This window comes from Culex quinquefasciatus, chromosome 3 (assembly GCF_015732765.1).
Source record: "Culex quinquefasciatus strain JHB chromosome 3, VPISU_Cqui_1.0_pri_paternal, whole genome shotgun sequence".
Lineage (NCBI taxonomy): Eukaryota > Metazoa > Arthropoda > Insecta > Diptera > Culicidae > Culex > Culex quinquefasciatus.
Genome location: NC_051863.1, coordinates 52,170,119 through 52,194,738, shown reverse-complemented (window position 1 = coordinate 52,194,738; position 24,620 = coordinate 52,170,119). Strand labels below are relative to the sequence as shown.

The 24,620-nt window shown below is 36.8% G+C and overlaps 1 protein-coding gene across 2 annotated transcripts in view; it reads left to right on the top strand.

Moving 5' to 3' along the window:
• Positions 1–24,620, top strand: part of LOC6046021 (diacylglycerol kinase eta) — a 207,346-nt gene that overhangs the window by 155,832 nt on the left and 26,894 nt on the right. For both annotated transcript variants that reach the window (XM_038260557.1, XM_038260555.1), the window contains exons 3-6: positions 7,449–7,529; positions 14,301–14,452; positions 18,831–19,026; positions 19,092–19,589. In XM_038260557.1, the coding sequence (XP_038116485.1) occupies positions 7,449–7,529; positions 14,301–14,452; positions 18,831–19,026; positions 19,092–19,589 (927 nt within the window). The remainder of the gene's footprint in view (positions 1–7,448; positions 7,530–14,300; positions 14,453–18,830; positions 19,027–19,091; positions 19,590–24,620) is intronic.

Genomic DNA, 24,620 nt, shown 5'->3' with positions numbered 1-24,620 from the left:
TACTGGGGAAGTGGTCTGCAACGCAACAAGGCACTGTTGCGTGAAATTTTCCACGCAGTTGCAACAAAAAGAGAATAATGAGGTTTGGGATAACCGGTGCAAAGGGGCGGGGCATCCGTCTCCATTCTAAGCCAATATAACCCCGCTCGGTCAACCCTGGGACATCATTCTAACGTTGGACGCCGAGAAGTAAACAACAACCTGGACCTGGAAGCAGATGGCCTGGAGGCCAAGGTTGGCCGAAAAGCAGCTAGCGTGGAGCTAGGAGCAGCCCAAGCGGAGGCAGGCCAGCCGGAATTATTGAGAGCCACTGGAATATTCTGGCCACAAGACCCGGAGTGGCCAGATCCCTCAGGGGTGTTCCGATGGAAGGCCATACGAGACTGGGCAATATGGGTATCAAACTTCTTGGAGTTTGATACTGGTGATAAAACCATTTTGACAGTATTGGCCACAACCTGGAGTGGCCGGTGCCCACAGTGAGGTTCTCCCGGGAGGACATTTACCGAACCATACGATTTTGGGCAATATTGGTATCAATATTCATGGTTTTTGATATTGGTAATGAAAATGGTAATTTAATAAAAAAAAGTGGCCAAAACCTGGAGTGGCCGGTGCCCTAAAGGAAAAATTTCCCAGGAAGACATTTACTGAATCAACGAGTTTTGGCAATGTGGGTATCACAACTCATGGTTTTCAATACTGGCCATTTCGAAAAAGGTGGCCACATCTCCAGATGCTGCTACCTCACGATTGTTCCGATTGGGGGACAAACATCGAACCATACAGATATCATGGTTTTTGATACGGAGCATAAAGAGAAATTGAGCGAAAATATAAATCCAATTAATTCAACAAAATGGCTAAATTTTAAAAGCTTCTCTGCTAAGTTCTTTGTCATACTGGCCACCTGCACCTTTTTTTTCGATTTTTTTTTATTTTTCTTGTGTTCAGGAGGTTATTTTGAGCACCTCCTATCATGACATTTCGCCTATCTAATTTTTTCATGTTTTTTAAGTCACTTTTTTCAATTTTTTGCTTGTTTTTTACATTTTCTGCTATAAAATGGCACCATTATCATTTAAATTGTAAAAAAATGCGTAGAGGCATAGTCTGGGACACTAGAAAAATTACTGCATACTTCTTTTTAATTAAATTATAGGAAACAAGCTCTTCCCGGCAAACTTCGTCCTGCCCTTTTTTGGTTTCTTGACGTTTCTTGCTTGTTTGCTAATTCAGCCTCCTGTGATCTTTGAATTTTACGCAGCTTTTCCTATACAATCTGCAGATTTTCCGGAATCGGTTCCAGAGTGGCCAAAGTTGTAACTTTTTGGCGTAAGAACCTTCCTTGGACTTATACGAACCCAACGCAACAAAGAGCACCGCGTTCGAACAAAACGGTCGAAATTTTTTATATATATAGAAGAAGATGTTAGAAAAAAAACACGGCCAAAGTTGCCCCAAAAAAAATGACATTTTTAAAAAAAATTGTCAAAGTCACATAAAACAAGCATCAAATTTCTAAAATTTAAAGAGTTCTTCTTTCCAATGCTTTTTAAAGGTCCAAAATTGGTTGAAAATTAGATTTTTGGCGATTTTTTAAATCGAAGCCCGTCTAAAGGTGGGGTTGGGTTGTACAGGGTTGAGCAAAAAAACATTATTTAAAAAATTTTTTTAACAGTTTTTAATAATACAAAAAAAAATCTATGATATTGTTGCCATTTTTTCATCAAATATTTTGAAAAATTTTGGAATTCCGACCATTGCGACAATTTTGCAATTTTTCATTTATTTTTTTCAAAAGTGCTAATGGTTACTTACCTCTGAATGTATTGTTTAGGACAGTACAGAAAATTTCCTATGCATTTATATTGGAACTTGAAACGTTAGAACTCTTGTCGTCATTTTGCATCTTTAGCCCATTTAAAAAAATAACCTTGGGATGAAAACTTGTATATTTCTTTTATTACAAAAATATAACAAAAAAATCACAATTGTTTTATTTTTCACACTGAAAGTCGGATCAAAAGCTGCTGAGATAATAACATTTGGAAATTTAGTGCTTTTTGAGTAAAAAACCCAAGTTTTCCTAGCTCTTTTTTGTAGTGCTTAAAACTTTTCTTGGACAAATTTATGTGAAATTTTCGGAACCTTTCGAAAAAAAAAGAAACTTGGCTCTGTTAAAAAAAAAACGAAAAATTGCCACGCAATATTATGCCCTTTTGACATATTAGTCTTGTTTTCGAAAAGATCGGAAAATTTCACGAATGTTTTATATATTAACATTGAAAATCGGATCATAAGTTGCTGAGATATCGACATTAGAAAATGGTGGGTTGTTTGGGTGAGACTTAGAAAACATCAATTTTCCTGTTTTTAAACCTTTGCATGACAATATCCCGCCCGTGTGGATCAATCGGACCGCGCACTGGACTCACAATCCTAAAATTCTTTGTGTAAATATGGGTATTCGGCGCCGTCGCTCTGTGCCATACTTTCATACACTTAGGAGCCCAGGGCGGCGAAGTCCTTGTAGATGAAAAGGAAGACACTAGTGGTTGGTACTAGCAATGGTGGCCGACAGCTATAAAGTCAACTTCGTTTTTTTTTTCGCATGACAATATCTCAGCAACTAAGGATCGTATCAACAAAGTTCAAAAAGGCAAAATGTAGAGGTGTTTCTCAGCTTTTCAAAAATATTTTTCTGAGGTGGGCAAACTTGGGCACGTATTTTTAAAAAAATTAATAGCTGCTACTATTTTCAAAAAAGTTACCTAAAAATGGCTACAACTTGAAAACGGTGCACTATATCAAAATTTCACTACTATTTGTTTGCAAATTCGACTTTAAATCGAAAAATGATACTGAAAAAAATTTGCGGCCCGTATTTCGATTTTTTGAAAAAATTAGTATTGATTTAAAAATTCATAATTCGGTTAAAGATTTTTTGCACAACCTGGAAATTTCTGAAAAGTAGACATTCGATGTCTCCTAAAACATAAAAAATAAATAAAAATAAAGCTTTTTTGCAAATCAAGTTTTAGTGACAAAAAGTCAAATTAAAAATCACCAATTTTTTTGTAACGTGTTTTTATTTATTTGCGTTTAAGGAACACTTAACTCAAGAGTCATTCGGGTCCGATTTTGTAACGTGTATCACTGTACAACTTTGCCGAAGACACCAAATCGATCAAAAAATAGAATTTTCATACATCATTTTTGTATGGATAGCTGCCAAATCTGTATGGAACATTATATGGACAAACTAATGATGTAAAAAGGCTTCTTTGGGCATACCGAAAGCACCAAACAAGTTTCAGCCGGATGAAAAAATAGAAAAAAATTGAATGACTGAAATCTGAGAGAATTGCTCATATTTACAAGCTCAAAATTACAAGCTGAAATGAAACGGGCAATACATTTTTGCAATTTTTCAATTTCTTAGGATATCGGAAATCCCGGAAACTTGCTCTATTCAGAAGTGATTGAAATTCCAACTATGTATACTTGTCACCTAAGGATTCTAAATTGCTGCTAAATTTACTAACATGTTTCTTCTGAAAAACCGTTACTGACAAATTTAATTCTGTTGGCCAAAATTTAAAGAGCTTCTGGAAAAAAATGATCTCCTTGGAAAATATTTGGGCAATATTGACGTAAATTTAAGTATTTTATAACAATTGAAATATTTGAATGTTTTGTGAGGTTACATGAAAAAAATAAATTTTAGGCAATGTCTTACTTTTCCTTAAATTTTGTTTAAAGGTAATCTTATGAGCGCTTTTCCTGTACAAGCAAAAAGTCTTTTGATGTATTATTATCACATCGTAGCGTCCATTTATCTCGAAAGGTATACTTCCTCATCCGGGGAACGCTCCGACGAAGAAATGATAAATTTTTAATAATCATAATTGAATTCCGGCTGAATTTGCCGTCCCGGGATAATAAGCAGTAGGGTAGAGTAGTCATCAATGAGACACGGGGAACAATGATAAAATGGCTCTCACAAGTCGTAGTTTCAACCAATCAGGCTCATATTTGGGGGAAAGGTGTGTCTACTTGATACACGGCTGCCATAATAGTGGCTTTGGTTATGGACGCTCCCTTGAAAAGTAATTCATAAATGTTTGATTCTGGGGTGTAAAAGTAAATTATGGACAGAAAAAACTTTTTCGCTCGTAGGCTGCCATTTACACCAAAACTAATATTTCTTCAAATTTCTTTCGACGTTCCATAGGGATTAAGTTGGGCTATAATGTCCTTTCATTAGATTTTGCCAAAATTTAGAATATACCCAGAATCCAGGGCTGTCTCATTGTTCCCCACTCATTTCAGCCCATGGGTAACAATGAGACACTTTGATTTTTCTTCAATAAACTTTTCAAAATCGATGGAAATCTTTCAAAACATGAATTAAAAGTGATTTTTGGCATATTTATAGAGTTTAAACCTCATTTAACCAAAAATACAAAGTTATTTGGTATTAATATATGGATTTTACAAAATTTAAATACTTTTTAAAGTAACTTTTGTTATTAAAAGTTTCATGTTGGCAAAATTGCTCTAAAATATTCAAGGCAAGTCACCTGCAATGGAACAATACAAAAACATGATGTTTTGCTAGAAAAATGTTGATTTTCGTAGAGTGTCTCATTGTTCCCCAGCTGTCTCATTGTTCCTGCCAAGTGCGTCTACAATGAGACAGTTGGATAATTCTGGCTGTAGATGTCGGATCGATCTCATAGTTTGGTCAATGTTAGAACACATTAAAAGAAAGAAAATGCAACAACAAGCTCATTAAAACATGCTGATGAAAAAAATAGAAAAATCGTTGAAAGTTGAAAACCAAAAGTGTCTCATTGATGACTACCCTACCCTAAGTTCGTAAATGTACACGCTTACAACGAGCGGGACGGGGACACGTGGCCGAAGACTCGGTGGCATGGGAAAAAGCAATTTTCCCAAATGGACACTTTTTTGCGGGGCGCGAACATCCGCTCCGGTGAGAATTATGACCGACGTTGGATTAAATAGAGTTAGTTCGTCAAAAAAGGAAGCTTCTTTTGGGCAGTTTGACAAACAAGACCATGGCAGATCCTCATATTAGTCCAAGACAAGACCAAGACAGGACCAAGACAAGACCAAGACAGGACCAAGACAAGACCAAGACAAGACCAAGACAAGACCAAGACAAGACCAAGACAAGACCAAGACAAGACCAAGACAAGACCAAGACAGACAAGACCAAGACAAGACCAAGAAAAGACCAAGAAAAGACCAAGACAAGACCAAGACAAGACCAAGAAAAGACCAAGAAAAGACCAAGACAAGACCAAGACAAGACCAAGACAAGACCAAGACAAGACCAAGACAAGACCAAGACAAGACCAAGACAAGACCAAGACAAGACCAAGACAAGACCAAGACAAGACCAAGACAAGACCAAGACAAGACCAAGACAAGACCAAGACAAGACCAAGACAAGACCAAGACAAGACCAAGACAAGACCAAGACAAGACCAAGACAAGACCAAGACAAGACCAAGACAAGACCAAGACAAGACCAAGACAAGACCAAGACAAGACCAAGACAAGACCAAGACAAGACCAAGACAAGACCATTTAATCTATGCTACACAAATTTCAATTACGCAAACTTCGACGCGCAAACATTAAAAAGTCACTTCCGACCAAATTTCCAGCAATCTCATTGAATTATGAAAACACAGGGCAAAACATGGCAGCTCTCACTTGTGTGTTGCATTGTCGCGAGTTCAAGCAAGGTGCTGCTGCTTCTGTTGGAACTTCCAACTTGAAGTCTCGTCGATTTCCTGGAATCGCTTGCGCAACGGAGGCCCCGCCCCTGGCGAGCTGGCTGGATGTCGATTTCCTTGTGCCCTGCTGTGAACCGTAATAACGGTTGAGATAGGTCTTCGGCCTTTTCTGGGTGACGTTTTCATGAAGCTGCTGCGGTGGTTCACCAGCAGTATTGGGTGTTCTGGGGTCAAGTAGATACAAAAATATTGATTTATCACAAATGAAATAAATCTAGAAATTTGTATCAACAATCAAGCAAACACTTTTTCAATTAGAAAAAAAAAATCTGTTTAACCCCAATGAGCCCATTTCTTCCACTGGCTGACGTCAGAGCTGAACTTTCCAACATGCCAACAGCTTCCGTTGTGAGAGGCATAACTACAGGTGACACTTTTCGTTGTTCAGCCGCCGAAGAAAGGTGTTGGACGAAACCGTCCATCAGGAGGCAATTTAATGCGTTAAGTGAATCACTTTTGTAACAATGGCGCTCGTCCATTAGGTGTGGAGGTTTATGGCGTCAAAAAAACTTAATTGATGGAGGTTGCGTAACATTTTTCTTTAAAGAAATTTAAACTTTCAACAGGCGAAAACAGGACACTGAAAAAGTATGGAAGAAGTAGAAGAAAAACGTATTTGTTAAGACATTCAACTGAACAGTTTTTACTCAGTTGGTTATTTCTTCCGGATACGTAACGAATAACAGTGGAATCTCTGGCTGTCGATCTTCTCGATATCAATATTGCTCCAGCTGTCAATAAATTTGTCAGTCCCTTCAAGATGATTGCTTTGATTTTTCGTTCTATAATATGATAACTCCCGCTCTCGACGGTCCCTTCAATATCGACAACGAGAGAGTCCACTGTAGTGTGAATCAACCTTAAAAGAAAACCGTTATAAATGAGGATGACCAACTCATAATTGAAAAAAAAAGATCTTATTTCTAGAGAGAATTTGATTACGAAAACTATTTAAGTCTATTTGTTAAGGTCAAATAAGATCTTTTAATTCTGAATTCAGAAAATGCCAAAACGGATTTGTGTAAAGCGACCTTAAACCTATGAAAAAAAAGTAGGCACTGAACGCACCTTTTCCAACTCTTTTCGGTTCATTACTTACAGATCTTTTCAGTGAAAAGTCTCATTTTTTCACATAGCAAAACAACCTTTCACAAAAAGCAATCCGTCTACGTCTACCAGAGTAATTAACACAGCGTCAAGTTGATCCCTTCTCATTTTTTACTTTCATTTAGCACATCAAACCCTGCAAATCAACAGCTTCTGAGGGAGGGGGGGGGGGGTGGTACAAATTTAAGGACCAGGATGTGGCAAACGGATGAAAGAGGGCAGTAATTAAAAGGATATTAAGTTGGTTTATTTGAGAAGCGTTTCGTCACTCTGTTGCAGGAAACCGAGTGCTGGCCAAGCTTGATTGGTATCCGTTTCCGGGGTTGAAATTAAACTAGTTCGATTCAGTGCTGATTAAAAAATACTACAACAAAGTGACACTGATGTGACACACCATTTTCACTTGGAGTTACTGCAAATTAATTGCATATTTTAACAAAAACCATTGACTGCCACTCTAGACAGCATTAATTAATGCATACTCTTTCCCTTTTTTATTCATTCCAGAGTGAACTTTTCGATGAAATCGACCTTTCCAACCTGTGTTTTGCCGAATGCAGCACGAAAAATGCCAATCATAGCTTCCAGGTGAGTATTGCACACGTATGCGGCGGGTTTTATAATTTCAGATTTCAAAAAAAAAACGAAACTATTGGCACTACGCCCCCCGGGGCATGGCCTTCCTCTAACGTGGGATTTCTGCTCCAGCGCCTCTGACGAGACAGGAGAAGATTTCAATCAATTTTATTTATTGTACTCGTGTTTTTCTCAATTGAAAGTTCCTCATCGATATCCCAAAATGTTTATTTTGATAAACTTTTGTCCATTCAAACTTGAAGCCACGAAACATTAGATTATTTTTAAAAAGAAAATTATTGATACTGAGTAATTTTGTACACAATGAAAAACGTAAAATGGGGGTTTTGGAATCTGCAATAAACCAGAGCAAATCCAGAGAAGTTACTCTTTCTTTTTTTTTAACAATGTTGCTAGCAATTGTTAAGCATTCGAAAACAAAAAAAAAATCAAATGGGGTTTGCTTCCATTCATCACGAGTTATTGTAATAATACGAAAAAGAGTTTTTTTATGATGATTTTGCCTTTTTTATGTTCGCCTCTAAAACTCAATCGTGTACTCTCGAAAGATTTTCTTTTTTAAATTTCAGCGAGTATTACAATCTATAACCTTTTAAAAAAAAAAATATCATAACAACTTTTTGACAAAAAAATTACATCACTTAACGGCAGGAAATAATTGAAAACGTGGCTTAATGAAATACTCGAAATAAAAAGTCATCGGATCCCTCAGCCTTCCCTCTGACCAAAGTAGCCATTTTGTAAAATTGGTTCACCCATACAAAGTATGCAAATCTTCGAAAATCTGTAACATTTCCAGGAATATTCTGATTGATTTGGTGTCTTCGGCAAAGTTGTAGGTCACAATAATTCAATTTCGCAAAGTCCGTATTTTTGAATCTTTGATTTTTTTTTTACATAATTTAGGAGACAAAACCCGCATTTTTTAAGTCATTCAGAAGTATGAACCAAAATTTTTTTTTGTGAAAAAATTTAATTTTGTACTTTAAAATTTTTGACCTCATTTTTTTATGTGATATCAAATTTAGGCCGTCGCAATTTTTTTTTAAGTTTATGTCCCTCGACTCTGATAAAAGTCGAGGGAGGGGGGGGGGGAAAATAAAAAAAAGTTAAAAATTTAAATTACAGGCCACGGTGTCAACATTTGAATGCAAAAAGTGTTTCAAAATGCATCATACACCTGTCCAGTTGTTTTCCAATCATTGATTTCCAAAATTTCTAAGTACTGTCGAAAATTTTATGTTTGCGAGAAAAAAAAGTTTTTGCGGTGCTGTACATTGCAATTTCATAAAAGTTCAAAATATTTTCAAACGAGCCCAGACATGTTAAATATAATTATCAATGCAGAAAAAGGCATTTTAGATTGTTCTCAGTTGATTAAACTTCTATTTCCATTGAAATTTTGATATTTTTTTTGAAAAAATATGTTTTTGCCCCCTGATTTTTCGGACCAATTTTGAAGGGGGGGGGGGCGACATAAACTTTGAAAAATATTTGCAACGGCCTTACAATCGAACAGTAATTTTTTTTTATTAAGTGCACCGTTTTCAAAATATAGCCAACCAAAGTTTAATTTTGTCCGAAAAATTCCAGTTTTTTTTACTTTTAAAAATAGTGTCCACGATTGTCCATTCCTGAAAATTTTCTACAATTTCGTCTAAGAAACATTGATGATTGGACCTCTGGTTGCTGAGGTTTATGTTTTTTTCACCAAAACAACCCACCATTTTCTAATGTCGGTATCTCAGCAACTAATGGTCCGATTTTCAATAATACAATATGAAACATTCGTGAAATTTTCCGAACTTTTCGAAAACAATATTTTCAAAATTTTTAATCAAGACTAACATTTCAAAAGGGCGTAATGTTGTATGTATGGCCCTTTTGAAATGTGAGTCTTGATTTAAAATCTTTGAAAACATCGTTTTCGAAAAGATCGGAAAATTTCACGAATGTTTCATATTTTAACATTGAAAATCGGACCATTAGTTGCTGAGACATCGACATTAGAAAATGGTGGGTTGTTTGGGTGAGACTTAGAAAACTGCAATTTTCTTGTTTTAAAACCTTCGCATGGCAATATCTCAGCAACTAAGGGTCGTATCAACAAAGTTCAATAAAGCAAAAAATAAAAAAGTATAAGAATTGAAATTACGAGCCATGGTTTCAACATTATAATGAAAAAAGTGTTCTAAAATGCATTATACACCTGTCCAGTTGTTTTGCCATCATTAGTTTTCAAAATATCTAAGCATTGACGAAAATTTGATTTTTTGCGAAAAATATTTTTTTTTTTGCGGTGCTGTACATTGAAATTTCATAATAATTCAAAACATTTTTAAACAATCCCAAACATGCTAAATATGATTATCAATGCAGGAAAATGCATTTTGGATTGTTTTCAGTTGATAAGACTTCTATTTTCATGGAAATTTTGAAGTTTTTAGGAAAAATATTTTTTTGCTCCCTGATTATTCAGACCAATTTGGAAGGGGAGGGGGGGGGGGGTGCGACATAAAGCTTTGAAAAATATTTGCAACGGCCTAAATAAAAAATTACCTAATTTTTTTTACCGTATATATTTTTTTTTTCAGTGTTTACATTGCCGAAGACACCAAGTCGATCAAAAAATCCTTCAAAAGAACCAGATTTTTAAATATTCATACATCATTCTAGTATGAATCAAATTATTCGCTCTACAGCATTGCCTTGGCGTTCTCGATTGCGAGATTCCTACTCGAAACTAAGTGTTCGAAGGCTTGATTGTTGAGGCAATTGCAAACCTCTTTTTACACCTAAGCTTCCATCCACCCCGGGATTCGAACTGACGACCTTTGGATTGTTAGTCCAACTACCTACCAGCGACTCCACCGAGACAGGACCCAGGGAGACGACTCCTACACCTGGACTGAGCTAACGACCTAACCTCTAGGTTAGTCCGGGGCTAACATTTACTTCCCGTCCGACAGAAGGCGTGATCAGACAAATCTCGTCTCGAAAAATGCCACCGGGACCGTCTGGGATCGTACCCTTGCCGACTGGGTGAGAGGCAATCACGCTTACCCCTACACCACGGTCCCGGCATTTTTGTATGAACAGCTGCCTAGTTTGTATGGAAAATTATATGGACAAACAAATGATGCAAAATGACTTCTTTGGGCATACCGAAGGCAATAAAAATGTTTCAGCCGGATTAAAAAAAAAACAAAAATTAAAATTGAAAAAAAATGCCGATTTCTTAGAGAATTGCTCAATTGTGATAAAGTACAATTAAAGCTTTTGTAATTTTAAATACAAAGTCATACTTTTTAAACATTATTTTAGTCCTTGCGACAGAAAACCAACAAAAACGACGGCCACTTAACTCAGAACATCACGAACCTTGAACAATTATCAATAAATTACATCTCTCAAAATCCATTGTTTTGATTTGTTGCCCTCCTCCAATGTACCTTGTCTGGGCGCAGAGCATAAAACTTTCCCAAAGTCTGTGCTTCTGCGAAATCACATTCCGAAAAGCAGCACAGAGGGGCGGTGAGCTCCGAAAAGAACCTTAAAAAAAACACATCTCTAATGATGAAAAGTCCAGGCAGCTGTCAGTCAACGCGCGAGGTCGCGGCTTTTGCTCATAAATCTTGGAAATGCTCACTGCTTTTTTTTGGGTGCGGAATGTTTGTTATTGCAAAACTTGGGCAATTATTTCCAACGATGAGAGAGTGGAAAGTTGTGGTATGTTGTGAAAATAATCTGGAAAATTTAGACAAGGAAAGAAGTCGATTTAGTCAATTTCAAACTTTCAAACAATATTTAGAAACTTGAACTTAATTCCACTGTTTCAAAAATTATCTCTTATTTTCGAAACATAATTTAAAATTATTTTATTCCTTGGCCTCACCTGCCTAACGACTATACTTTGCAAGAGTGAAGCATGAGCATGAGCATGAGCATGGTTGACTGCCAATGAGCTGCTACTCCGTTATTGACAGATCAGCTGAAGTTAAACAATGAATCAAAAATGATTAGTGGGAGCCAACCATCCGTTCACTGTTTAACCTCTGAAGATCCCTGCTTTATTAGTCAATACCGGCGCCCTCCCAAGAAGCCTGCAGTTCAACGAAAGGGAGGAATGTTAGTCCGATAGTTGAAGTTGCAGACTCATCAAGCACACAGTTTTTCTATATACTTGTTGATACCGCTTGAGACCGTTGAATCCACAGCATCTCCTTCAAGCATCACGTGATTAATATTTTTTGGGTTAGTAGGATAAGGTATTGGCTTTTCGATGCCTCCCGAGCTACGATGCTATGGGGAGGACTTTCATAACAGACCCGTCGGCGAGCCTTCCGAGCAACGATGCTATGGGAAGGTCTTTCTGGTTAACACACAAAATCACTCACTCACAATTATTTCACTCCACTAATAATTATTCCAAAATGTCAGTGCGTCTTTCGATCATTATATAGAAATGGCTTTTTCACCATAAAAAATAAAACCTTAATCGAAAAAAATTATACACAATTTCACCCGACGCCGTGCCTTCCGATCAAAGATGATATAGGAAGGGCTTTGAAAATCACAAAACAATTAATTAAGATCACAAAAAACACCAATCACTCAACGAAAATTACGCTCAAGACACAAATAATTCAGTAAGGCATGCTATTATTCGATTACCACAATCACTCACCCCAAACGAATAAAGACACAAAAGCACACCAAAAAAATTAACCTGCATAATCACGACTTCGCGTCCCCACTTCCAGCGCACCAATGATGCTATTATTCGATTACCACAATCACTCACCCCAAACGAATAAAGACACAAAAGCACACCAAAAAAATTAACCTGCATAATCACGACTTCGCGTCCTCACTTCCAGCGCACCAATGATGCTATTATTCGATTACCAACACACAAAAAAAAAAATAACCTGCATAATCACGACTTCGCGTCCCCACTTCCAGCACACCAATGATGCTATTATTCGATTACCACAATCACTCACCCCAAACGAATAAAGACACAAAAGCACACCAAAAAAATTAACCTGCATAATCACGACTTCGCGTCCCCACTTCCAGCGCACCAATGATGCTATTATTCGATTACCACAATCACTCACCCCAAACGAATAAAGACACAAAAGCACACCAAAAAAATTAACCTGCATAATCACGACTTCGCGTCCCCACTTCCAGCACACCAATGATGCTATTATTCGATTACCACAATCACTCACCCCAAACGAATAAAGACACAAAAGCACACCAAAAAAATTAACCTGCATAATCACGACTTCGCGTCCCCACTTCCAGCACACCAATGATGCTATTATTCGATTACCACAATCACTCACCCCAAACGAATAAAGACACAAAAGCACACCAAAAAAATTAACCTGCATAATCACGACTTCGCGTTCCCACTTCCAGCGCACCAATGATGCTATTATTCGATTACCACAATCACTCACCCCAAACGAATAAAGACACAAAAGCACACCAAAAAAATTAACCTGCATAATCACGACTTCGCGTCCCCACTTCCAGCGCACAATGATGCTATTATTCGATTACCAGCACACAAAAAAAAAATTAACCTGCATAATCACGACTTCGCGTCCCCACTTCCAGCGCACAATGATGCTATTATTCGATTACCAGCACACAAAAAAAAATTAACCTGCATAATCACGACTTCGCGTCCCCACTTCCAGCGCACCAATGATGCTATTATTCGATTACCAGCACACAAAAAAAATTAACCTGCATAATCACGACTTCGCGTCCCCACTTCCAGCGCACCAATGATGCTATTATTCGATTACCAGCACACAAAAAAAATTAACCTGCATAATCACGACTTCGCGTCCCCACTTCCAGCACACCAATCACGACTATACTTTGCAAGAGTGAAAAAGAAAAACTCAACATCAAACAAACCCGTAACGGGCCCACAAAGTGGCACTTTTCCGATAGAGCACACTCTTTTACATGCAAATTCTGGCAACAACCAGCGTGCTTTCAATCCAAATGGGGTAATCTTTCGTTGAAAAACATTTTACGAATTTTGATAAAAAAAAAAATGTACAAGGGGCAATTCGTACAATGTCGTGTATTTAAATTTTGCAAACTTAACATAATCAAAATTTGCGAGTAATTAAATTAAATAATTATAAATAAAGTTATAAACAAGAATATTAATTCAAGTTTGTTTTTCGTGGAAGAAAGTAGAAAATTAGACTGTTTGCCCGTACAGCGATGGTCATCCATCATGAGCTAGATATCGTAAGTGAAACGGATCGCGATTGGGCACATCAAATAGTTTCCTGCTTTTTTTTGTTTGCTTCTCAGTGCTCGGAATTTTCCGTCAGAAGACTTTCCGTCAACTTTGGGATGGGCATGGAAAAAGAAGCATTACCAGAAATGAGCACATCAATAATTCAGAACGGGTATACATTATGACTCGGGAAAGCCCTCGAGCCCCGCAGAAAATATTCATGACTGAACGCTGCCATGGTTGCGGGCCCGGATTGAACATTGTTTGCAATATGTTTTCCGAAAGTTTTTTCATGCGTTGAATACCTAGCCCATGGGTGAAAGGCCCAGATTTACATATTCAGTTGGGAAACCTTTTTTTGAGCAAGGGATACGTGAAACCTTGTTTTTTTTTTGTGAGAATCCTGTAAATATTATCAAAGACTCAAACCTTAGCAAAACATGATTAAGGATTTTTTCTCAACCTTTCCCCCCACTCAACAGCTAATTACCCCGACCCGTTCGTTCGTACTGTGTGCCGAGAACCGTCGCGAAATGGAAGACTGGCTGCACGCCCTCAAGGCCGCCTCGTCGCGGGAGTTCTTCGAGCCGGGACCGCCGGACCAGCATGACTTCCTGTCGGGCCATCACAACTGGTGAGTGCTCTCGGTTCTTTTCCTATTTTCTCGTTTTGTTCTTTTGCCTTGTGCTTAATTTTGTGTGTGTTTTTGTCCGATTGTCCTATTGTCCTATTGTCCTATTGTCCTATTGTCCTATTGTCCTATTGTCCTATTGTCCTATTGTCCTATTGTCCTATTGTCCTATTGTCCTATTGTCCTATTGTCCTATTGTCCTATTGTCCTATTGTCCTATTGTCCTGTTGTCCTATTGTCCTATTGTATTGTCCTGTTGTCCTATTGTCCTAATGTCCTTTTGTCCTTTTATCCTTTTGTCCTTTTGTCCTTTTGTCCTTTTGTCCTTTTGTCCTTTTGTCCTTTTGTCCTTTTGTCCTTTTGTCCTTTTGTCCTTTTGTACTTTTGTCCTTTTGTCCTTTTGTCCTTTTGTCCTTTTGTCCTTTTGTCCTTTTGTCCTTTTGTCCTTTTGTCCTTTTGTCCTTTTGTCCTTTTGTCCTTTGTCCTTTTGTCCTTGTCCTTTTGTCCTTTTGTCCTTTTGTCCTTTTGTCCTTTTGTCCTTTTGTCCTTTTGTCCTTTTGTCCTTTTGTCCTTTTGTCCTTTTGTCCTTTTGTCCTTTTGTCCTTTTGTCCTTTTGTCCTTTTGTCCTTTTAACCTTTTGTCCTATTGTTCTATTATCATATCGTCTTAATGTCCTATCGCTTATTTTCGTGTTGCCTTTTTGTTTTAATTGTTTTGTTGTGTGTTTTAGACCTTTTTGCATTCTATCTTTAAAACATTTTGATTTTCTTCGATCTGTTCTGTCTGTTTTCATTTACACCTGTTGTCCTTTATACATGTGTTCTTCGACCATTTAATTTTCTTTCATATCGATCTTTACTCTTTTCAAACATTTGTCCTCCTGTCTTTTTGGTTTTTTCTGCGATTTTTCTTCTATACTTTGGTAATTTTTGCATTTCGTATTTCTGTTCTTTTGATTTTTTGTACTTTTGTTCAATTGTTTTTTGTTATCCCTTTTTTGTCTCTTGTCTGTTTTTCCTTCTGTCTATTAATCCTTTCGTATATTTCTCTTTTTGACATTTTTTTCCTTTTATCCTTTTATCCTTTTATCCTTTTATCCTTTTATCCTTTTATCCTTTTATCCTTTTATCCTTTTATCCTTTTATCCTTTTATCCTTTTATCCTTTTATCCTTTTATCCTTTTATCCTTTTATCCTTTTATCCTTTTCTTTTATCCTTTTATCCTTTTATCCTTTTATCCTTTTATCCTTTTATCCTTTTATCCTTTTATCCTTTTATCCTTTTATCCTTTTATCCTTTTATCCTTTTATCCTTTTATCCTTTTATCCTTTTATCCTTTTATCCTTTTATCCTTTTATCCTTTTATCCTTTATCCTTTTTATCCTTTTATCCTTTTATCCTTTTATCCTTTATCCTTTTTATCCTTTTATCCTTTTATCCTTTATCCTTTTATCCTTTATCCTTTTATCCTTTTATCCTTTATCCTTTTATCCTTTTATCCTTTTATCCTTTTATCCTTTTATCCTTTTATCCTTTTATCCTTTTATCCTTTTATCCTTTTATCCTTTTATCCTTTTATCCTTTTATCCTTTTATCCTTTTATCCTTTTATCCTTTTATCCTTTTATCCTTTTATCCTTTATCCTTTTATCCTTTTATCCTTTATCCTTTATCCTTTTATCCTTTTATCCTTTATCCTTTTATCCTTTTATCCTTTTATCCTTTTATCCTTTTATCCTTTTATCCTTTCATCCTTTTATCCTTTTATCCTTTTATCCTTTTATCCTTTTATCCTTTTATCCTTTTATCCTTTTATCCTTTTATCCTTTTATCCTTTTATCCTTTTATCCTTTTATCCTTTTATCCTTTTATCCTTTTATCCTTTTATCCTTTTATCCTTTTATCCTTTTATCCTTTTATCCTTTTATCCTTTTATCCTTTTATCCTTTTATCCTTTTATCCTTTTATCCTTTTATCCTTTTATCCTTTATCCTTTATCCTTTTATCCTTTTATCCTTTTATCCTTTTATCCTTTTATCCTTTTATCCTTTTATCCTTTTATCCTTTTATCCTTTTATCCTTTTATCCTTTTATCCTTTTATCCTTTTATCCTTTTATCCTTTTATCCTTTTATCCTTTTATCATTTTTTCCGTTTGTCGTGCTTATGGAACCCAATTTAAAAATCCAGATATCCAGTAGTAAATAGCCAAATCGTGCAGTAGTGAGATTGCCCGAAAGATACTCAATGGCCCCAGCCTAATTTCAGCCGATTTGCCAGGCTTCTGTTTGAGCAGGAACAAGTTTAAATGGAATTAACCCGTAAACTTGAGCATTGGGTACATTGCTCGCGTTGTCGTCGTTGAAATTTAACGACTTTTGCATAACATGGTTCAAGGATGGTCTGGGAAACAATTCTTCTGAAGGGTGCAGATGATCCGAGGCCTCTACTTTGCCTAGAAGCAGGGCCCTCATGGTCCCAGCAAAATCAGCACACTAAGAAGGCTGCCCGACAGAGGGACGCCACATGTCAATCAGCCACCACGTGGCAGGAGGATTTCTCCAATTTTGGCTTTAAAAGTGGTTCTGTCAATGTTACAACATTTTATTTAGTCAGATATTTGTGCAAAAACACTTTATAAACGTCAAATATCATTTTAAACTCCAATTTCCAGATACCCTCCTGCCACGTGTTGGCTGATTGACATGTGGCGTCCTCTGATCGAGGCAGCCTTCTTAGTGTGCTTTGATTTATCCCTGTACATTTTGCTGGGACCATGAGAATTTCGGCGACGCCGGAATGAATCTGCTTCTAGGCAAGAGTAGAGGCCTCGGATCATCTTGCACCCTTCAGAAGAATTGTTTCCCAGACCATCCCCTTGGACCCCATGGTATGCAAAAGTCGTTAAATTTCAACGACAGACTTGTACAGAGCAATGTACCCAATTGCTCAAGTTTTACGGGTTAATTCCCATTTAAACTTGTTCCTGCTCAAGGCAAGCCAATTTTCAACCAAATGAGCTGAAATTTGGGCTGGAGGCCCCATTTTGAGTACTCTTTCGGGCAATCTCATATACTTTTTGATTTGAGCAATTTTATTTTTTTTTTACCCGGGCTAATATCCAGTCATTTAGTTCTTTTTTTTTTTGCCTTTTTATACCTTTGTCCTTTCGTCCTTATGTTCTATTATACAGTCCAGACTCGATTATTCGAAGGCCTCGGAAAAGTGTCACTTCTGATAATCGAATTGCCTATTTTTTTATTGTCGAGCTTAAGTATGACCCCTACTCTACGTTAAAGTGATTTAAAACTTTTAAATCCAAGATGGCGGCCAATATGGCGGTGTTGAAACATTGAAAAAATGCATTTTATTATTAAATAGGCAATCAACTATTCAAATTTGATTAAAATGGGGTTGCAGAACTCACGGAACACGAAAAAGAAAAATAAATTGTTCGTGATTCGATTATCCGAAGTCCCATACAAACCTTTGGATAATCGAACTTCGGATAATCGAAACTTCGGATAATCGAGGCTTCGGTTAATCGAGTCTGGGCTGTACTTTTGTTTTTTGTTATATTTTTGTGTCCATTTTTTTGTCATATCAATTCCTTGCCTTTAAAACTTTTGTCAATTTTTTGTTCAATCAATATTCAGTTTTTTGTTCATGTCCTTTTTTTCTCTTTTTTGTACTTTTTGTGCTGTTTGTCTTTTTTGTCCTTTTAGTCTTTTTTGTCCTTTTTGTCCTTTTTGTCCTTTTTGTCCTTTTTGTCCTTTTTGCCCTTTTTGTCCTTTTTGTCCTTTTTGTCCTTTTTGTCCGTTTTGTCCTTTTTGTCCTTTTAAACCTTTTGTCTTTTTTTGTCATTTTTGTCTTGTTTGTCCTTTCAGTGATTTTGTCGGTTGGTCCTTTTTGACCTGTTTATTGTCTGTCTGTTATTTGTCTGTTTATTCTTTTTCATCCTTGTAACTTTTTGTTCTTTTGTTTTTTTTTATCTTTTCTGTTTTCATTCACACGTAGTTTTTTTGTTATATTGTTTTTATTGTTATAGTTTTATTTGATATATTTTGTAATTGTTGGCTTTTGAAACATTTAAATCCATGAATTATTTTACTTTATGTATTTTGGCTGTTTACTTGTTGTCTTCATGCTTTTTTGTATTTTATTTTATCTATTTAATTATGACCTACATTTCTTTAAAATTTTTGATTTTCATTCTTTTAACTTAATGTCTTGTCTTTTTTAAACCACTTGTTACAATTTTTGCATTCGATTCGAGTCTGCAAGACTTTGTATTTTGTTACTTTTTGTATCTTTGTGTTACTTTTCTTAAATTGGAATCTCTGGAAACTTTGAAACTGAACATTCCCGGCCTCGCCCACCCAGGTACGCGACGTCCCACGCCCGGCCCACCTACTGCAACGTCTGCCGGGAGGCCCTGTCCGGCGTGACGTCCCACGGACTGTCCTGCGAGGTGTGCAAGTGCAAGGTGCACAAGCGGTGCGCGGCCAAGGCGATCGCCAACTGCAAGTGGACCACGCTGGCCTCGGTCGGCAAGGACATCATCGAGGACCTCGATGGGGTGAGTATTCGCGTGGACCTGTGCCTTTATAGAAGGGAAGGTTCAATGTTCCTCTTATCCCACAGAACATCGTGATGCCCCACCAGTGGATGGAGGGCAACCTGCCGGTGTCGGCCAAGTGCTTGGTCTGCGACAAGACGTGCGGCTCGGTGATGCGGCTGCAGGACTGGCGCTGCCTCTGGTGCCGATCGACGGTCCACACGGCGTGCCGTCCCCAGGCGCTGGTGCACTGCCCGCTGGGGCCGGCCCGGGTTTCGGTCGTTCCGCCCACCTCGCTGCACTCGATCGGCATCGACGACGCCTGGGACATCTGCAAACCCCACGGCAGCTTCTCGCCGCTGCTGGTCTTCGTCAACTCCAAGTCCGGCGACAACCAGGGCGTCAAGTTCCTGCGGCGCTTCAAGCAGCTGCTCAACCCGGCCCAGGTGTTCGACCTGATCTCGACCGGTCCCGGGCTGGGACTGCGCCTCTTTCGCCACTTTGACCCCTTCCGGATATTGATCTGCTCCGGGGATGGGTCCGTCGGCTGGGTGCTCAGCGAAATCGATCAATTAAGTATGCAAGTAAGTATTTACAAAGGTTTCGCCAACAAAGACAACTTCGTCAACAGAAATTCCACGGAAGACATTCGTCGCGACACACGTGCGGGGGCTTCACTTGGCGTCCTTAACTGATTTCGGGTTCGACTTGACTCGACAGTAGCCATGCAGAGCGGAGTATTTGTGTGCCATTTATAGCACGTAGAGAAGAAGACTAATAAGCTTAATTTTTCCTGCTGCTCGTCGGCCCCAAATTGCCACTGAGCTCTGGAAAGTGAAACTCAAACTCGTTCCAACTTGTGGACTAAATGTTACTTAAAATCTCCCATATTTCATAAACATTTAAACTATAGCAACCACGTGTCGAAAACTCCACTAAACGGTTTTGTTTTGCCATTTTCCCAAGAAAAAAAAAAAAACAATGTCACTTTTTAATCACTGATCAAACCGCTTTCGCAGAATACTAATGCCACCCTTTTCACGAGCTCACGCTGAAAACTGTCCATTTGTGGCACGTGTTGCACAGGGACGAAGCAAATTTGTGAAGCGCGCTCCGATCCGCTTTCATTTCATTTTCTGCTGAGCTTTACCTTTCCTACGAATGAAAGCAAGGTTTGCAACTTTTTTTTTAATAGAATATTATTATAATATCAGACTTTTTTTTGTTTTGAGTTTATTAACTCGTTTAAATATATTATTTGTTTAGGATTAATCTTTTTTTCTGGTCTCTCCTTCAAGCTCAAATTGAAAACATTAAACTTCTTTTCATTGTCTTACTTTTTCAGTCAAATATTTGCATCACAGCACAGTAAAACAAACTTTAAATATGGAAGGTGTTAAATTGGAAGGTTAAAAAGAATGGTCCAGAATGGTCCACCTAAGCAAAATGTACCGAAAACCTTTCAAAAACATACAAATTTATGAATCCAGTGTAGTAGGCTTATGCTTTGGGATGTTCCCTTCAATGTTGTATACTTGGTTGATGACATTTTTGAGTATAAAACTATTTTTTATGCAATTTAAAAAAAAATTTCGACTTCTTTTCCAGGGGACAGAATGGACCACCTTAGAAAACAAGCCATTTCGTCTAATACAACGTTGAAGGGAGATAAGAAATGACTTAAGGGACCTTTCTTACATAGTTTCCATGAAGTTAGACCACTTTTATAAGAGGGTAATTCTCCGCCAACTCACACAGCAGTTGCCCATTAGGGTGCCCAGAATATGGGACTTATTCTCAAAACCTCGCTCCACAAGCAGAATATTGTTCCATGAGCTATTTTAGGACTCTTGGCCAAATATGAGCAAAATCGGTCAACATTTACCCATTGATACTCGAAGGTGAAGTTTGTATGGGAAAAATCGAAAAAATGTATGGAAAATCCAACTTTTTTACGGTTTGGTCTCCACGGTGCGCTACTTCCATCCGAATATTCTCAAAAGTGAGATTCCCATTGGAAATTTAATGCTCTACAACTTTGTAGAACATACCAAAGCTGTAAAACTTGCTCCTGAAAAGTTATTAGCGATTTAAAAAAGTAATTTTTGTATGAAAAACCTTTTTTTCGTCAATTTTAGGCTCGGGTATCAATGGGTTAATCTCAACCAATTTCGCTCCAAAAGTTGGACCACTTTTTAAAAATTCAAAACTTTTTTTTTTTAAATCGCGATAGCTCGTGATGTATATAAGCAAACCCTTTATGTTCCTATATCAAAATTTTTGTAATTGTCTTCTCTACAACTTTGTAGAACATTGTAACACTCTAAAAATAACCCTGCAAAGTTAGAAAAAACATGAAATTTTAAAAGGATTTTTTTTTTTGTAAATGAAAAAATGACCCTTTTGGGTTAATGTAGATTCGAAAAGTACATTAAATTTCCCTTAAAATGACATGTTCCAAAAAAATTTACAGTCGAGTAACGGAATATGGCAGAGTTTTCAAAATATTTTTGGTGTTTTTTTCGATGAAAAAAACGTTTTTTCTGAATTCTGAGAACGCTATCAAATCAGGCGTACAATTTTACATAAAAGTCTTTTTGACAAAAAATTTCTATCTCATCACCGTTTCAAGCTGCAAATTATTGAAAAACACATTTTTTTAAACATGTTCAAAAATGGAAGGGGTCGTACTGCCCCTCCGTCACGAGATATCAAAAAACGGACCTCTGATTCGCGATCAGGGACAAAAGTTATCCCTAAGGACAATGTTTAACGAAAATCGAACTGCTGTGTGAGTTGGCGGAGAATTACCCTTGTATTAAAACTACAAAGTTGAAATTATTAGTAATAAAATAAATTTTGTGTAAAAATCAGTAAAATTACTGTATTAAATGTATGTAAAATTATTAATTTAATCTCAAATAATTGAGCTTAACATATGTAAAAAAGTCTAATTTGAAGTAATGAAAAATACAAAAAAAAATTTTTTTTGTCAATCAAAACCACAAATAATTATTTTTTATAGTTACAATATTATCATGTGAGCTCAAAATAAGTACGAGGTCTCCTGTGACTTTTAATAAAATTAATAAAAATGTGAAAATATAATGAAAACGGTACATTTTATAATCAAAACACACAAAATATGTTTATTCGGTTAAAATAAAATAAATAAATGTGACTTACAGTTGAGCATAAACCCAATCAATTACGCTTTTCTGTAGTGATTTGTATACTCAATGGGCCCATAAGCATTACTCAAAATAGAATTCATCAAAACAATGATATGAATATAAAAAAAACATTGCGGTTTTGGGAAATAGGGGGTGCAATTTTGTCAGAAAATCTCCCAAATTTCCAATAACACCTTTAGAACTTTTTTCCCTTATTTCCAATCACTTTGCGTGCTTCAGGAAAAATGTTCCCTGCATAATTTTCCACAAGAAATTATATGATCTAAACCATAAATCATATCCATGTGGACTAATAACAATAATAAATTGAATCAGGCGAAATTTCGTCCCAAAGGAAAAAAAGTCCAAAACTTCAAACGAGAATAACTTACCCGAGCAGACGGAAATAACTTGGGAATAACATTTTTTGATATTTGAAAACACTAGGCCAATAACATTTCATGTTATTTATAACACGATTTGTTATTCGTCGTTATGATTTTTTTGTTATTGGATTGTTATTGTAATAACAGACCAATAACAATTGGAGGTCATTTATTTTTTTGCATTAAAATGAAAAAAAAGGTGATCAGAAATGGTTTTAAGCGTGTTTTTTACTGTTGTGCATAAAAATCTACATAGGACTTTAGGACCCTATTGCGGTTTTATTCTCTTTGAACTTGTAAGTTGCCTTATTTTGAAGGTTTTCAGAGCGTTCTGAGTTTTGCTGACAAACCTGGAACATTGTAGAAATGCTCCACTTTTTCTTTTTTTTTAAGTCGTAAACTTATCGATACCGTCATCAGGGGTGACATTGGGTCTGGGGGTGAGATTGGGTCATACAAATTTCAGCATTTTTGTATGACCCAATCTCACCCCCCAGACCCAATGTCACCCCTGATGACGGTAGCTAACAAATTTGGAAATTCTAGAAAATTTTGAATATTTTCTTCAATAATATGAAATTTTACAAATTATAATGCATTTGCAGTTAAGTTACTAGCTTTTCAATTACTTAATTAAAAACAATTTCAACTTTTGAGCTTTTGACGTAATGCAAAAAAAAAGATGGCCAGAAAAGTAGCCAATGCATTGCAATGTAAGCCAAATGAAATTTAATTTTTAAAACATTATCAAAATTCGTTGAAGACTGCCATAATTACCAGAGTTTATTAAGATTAAGAATGCTTATGACGAAAATTAATGTTTTGAGCTATTATTCGAGGCATTCAATTTGTTTAGTTTTTTTTACTTTGGATGAAACTTTTTCAAAGCACGGAACTAAAAATTTCAACTTTTAGGGTTTAGCTTAGGATGGTGTAAATGTATTAAATGATAATTTTATGATATTAAAGTGAAAGTGCACAATTCCAAATATGCAGGTACTTTACAGATGCAGGTCTGGCTTTCCAGGTAGCGCTTCGGCATTCTTTAGCTTCTTAAAATCTACCGATCCTGCTGGTGAGAACCGCCTCTTTTTCTTGCCGTTAGGCATTTTTTCCACTTTTTAGCACTTATTTGGTGTTTGAGGGACGCACGTGTGACTCGCTGCTCTGCTAATTGCAGCCTGATCATCAGTTTGAGGTGTTGAAGTTGAAAACTTTATTTTAAAAATAATTAAACATAACATTTTTGAGAAAAAGTCAGATTTTGTTAACTCTGCGATCAATACGTCAAATGCTGTACTTTAAAAAAAATATTTTTGTGACCATCGATCGGTACGTTTCGAAATGTCTGAAACCACACGGAGAAAAAAGAGTTCCCAAAATCGTGAACAAGCGTTCATGAAAATGGGAACCACGAACGAAGTGTTCAAATCCCATGGTACGATTTTGAAAAACGTACCATGGCTTTTGAACACTTTTTTCGTGGTTCCCATTTTCAGGAACGCTTGTTCACGAATTTGGGAACTTTTTTTTCTCCGTGCAGGCTTATAATTAGAAATTTAGTTTAATTTTTTTGAAATTTTTCCCTGATTTGTTAGGGGGATACAACCCAATCTCCCTTTTTATACCGATAAAACTTCACACTGAAAACGCATTCATCGCCAGTGGTAACTGGAACGTACCATTCCGTATAACGAACCAGCTTCCAGCATCAGCAAGGGCTGTAGCATCAGCTGGGGTCGGGGGAGTCCTTCCTCTGTAAAGCATTCACGCAATCACCCCAATTTACCCTACAGAATCCTCCCTCCACTTCAATTTTGTACTCTTTTTCAGCGCTCAGATTCCATTCAAAAGCTCCCACGAGTTGGAAATGAAAGCAGGGCAAAAAACGCCCAGGTGTGGCTGGAAATAGAGTTGCAAATTCTAGTTTGTAACTTAACTGGGCAAAAAAATATACACAAAAAGAAACACGCAACAAAAAGGATAGAATCCTTTGCCTGCCCGCAGAATCGTGATGTAGGGGTGCTTTGTATGACTTTCAAATCAATATGCTTAA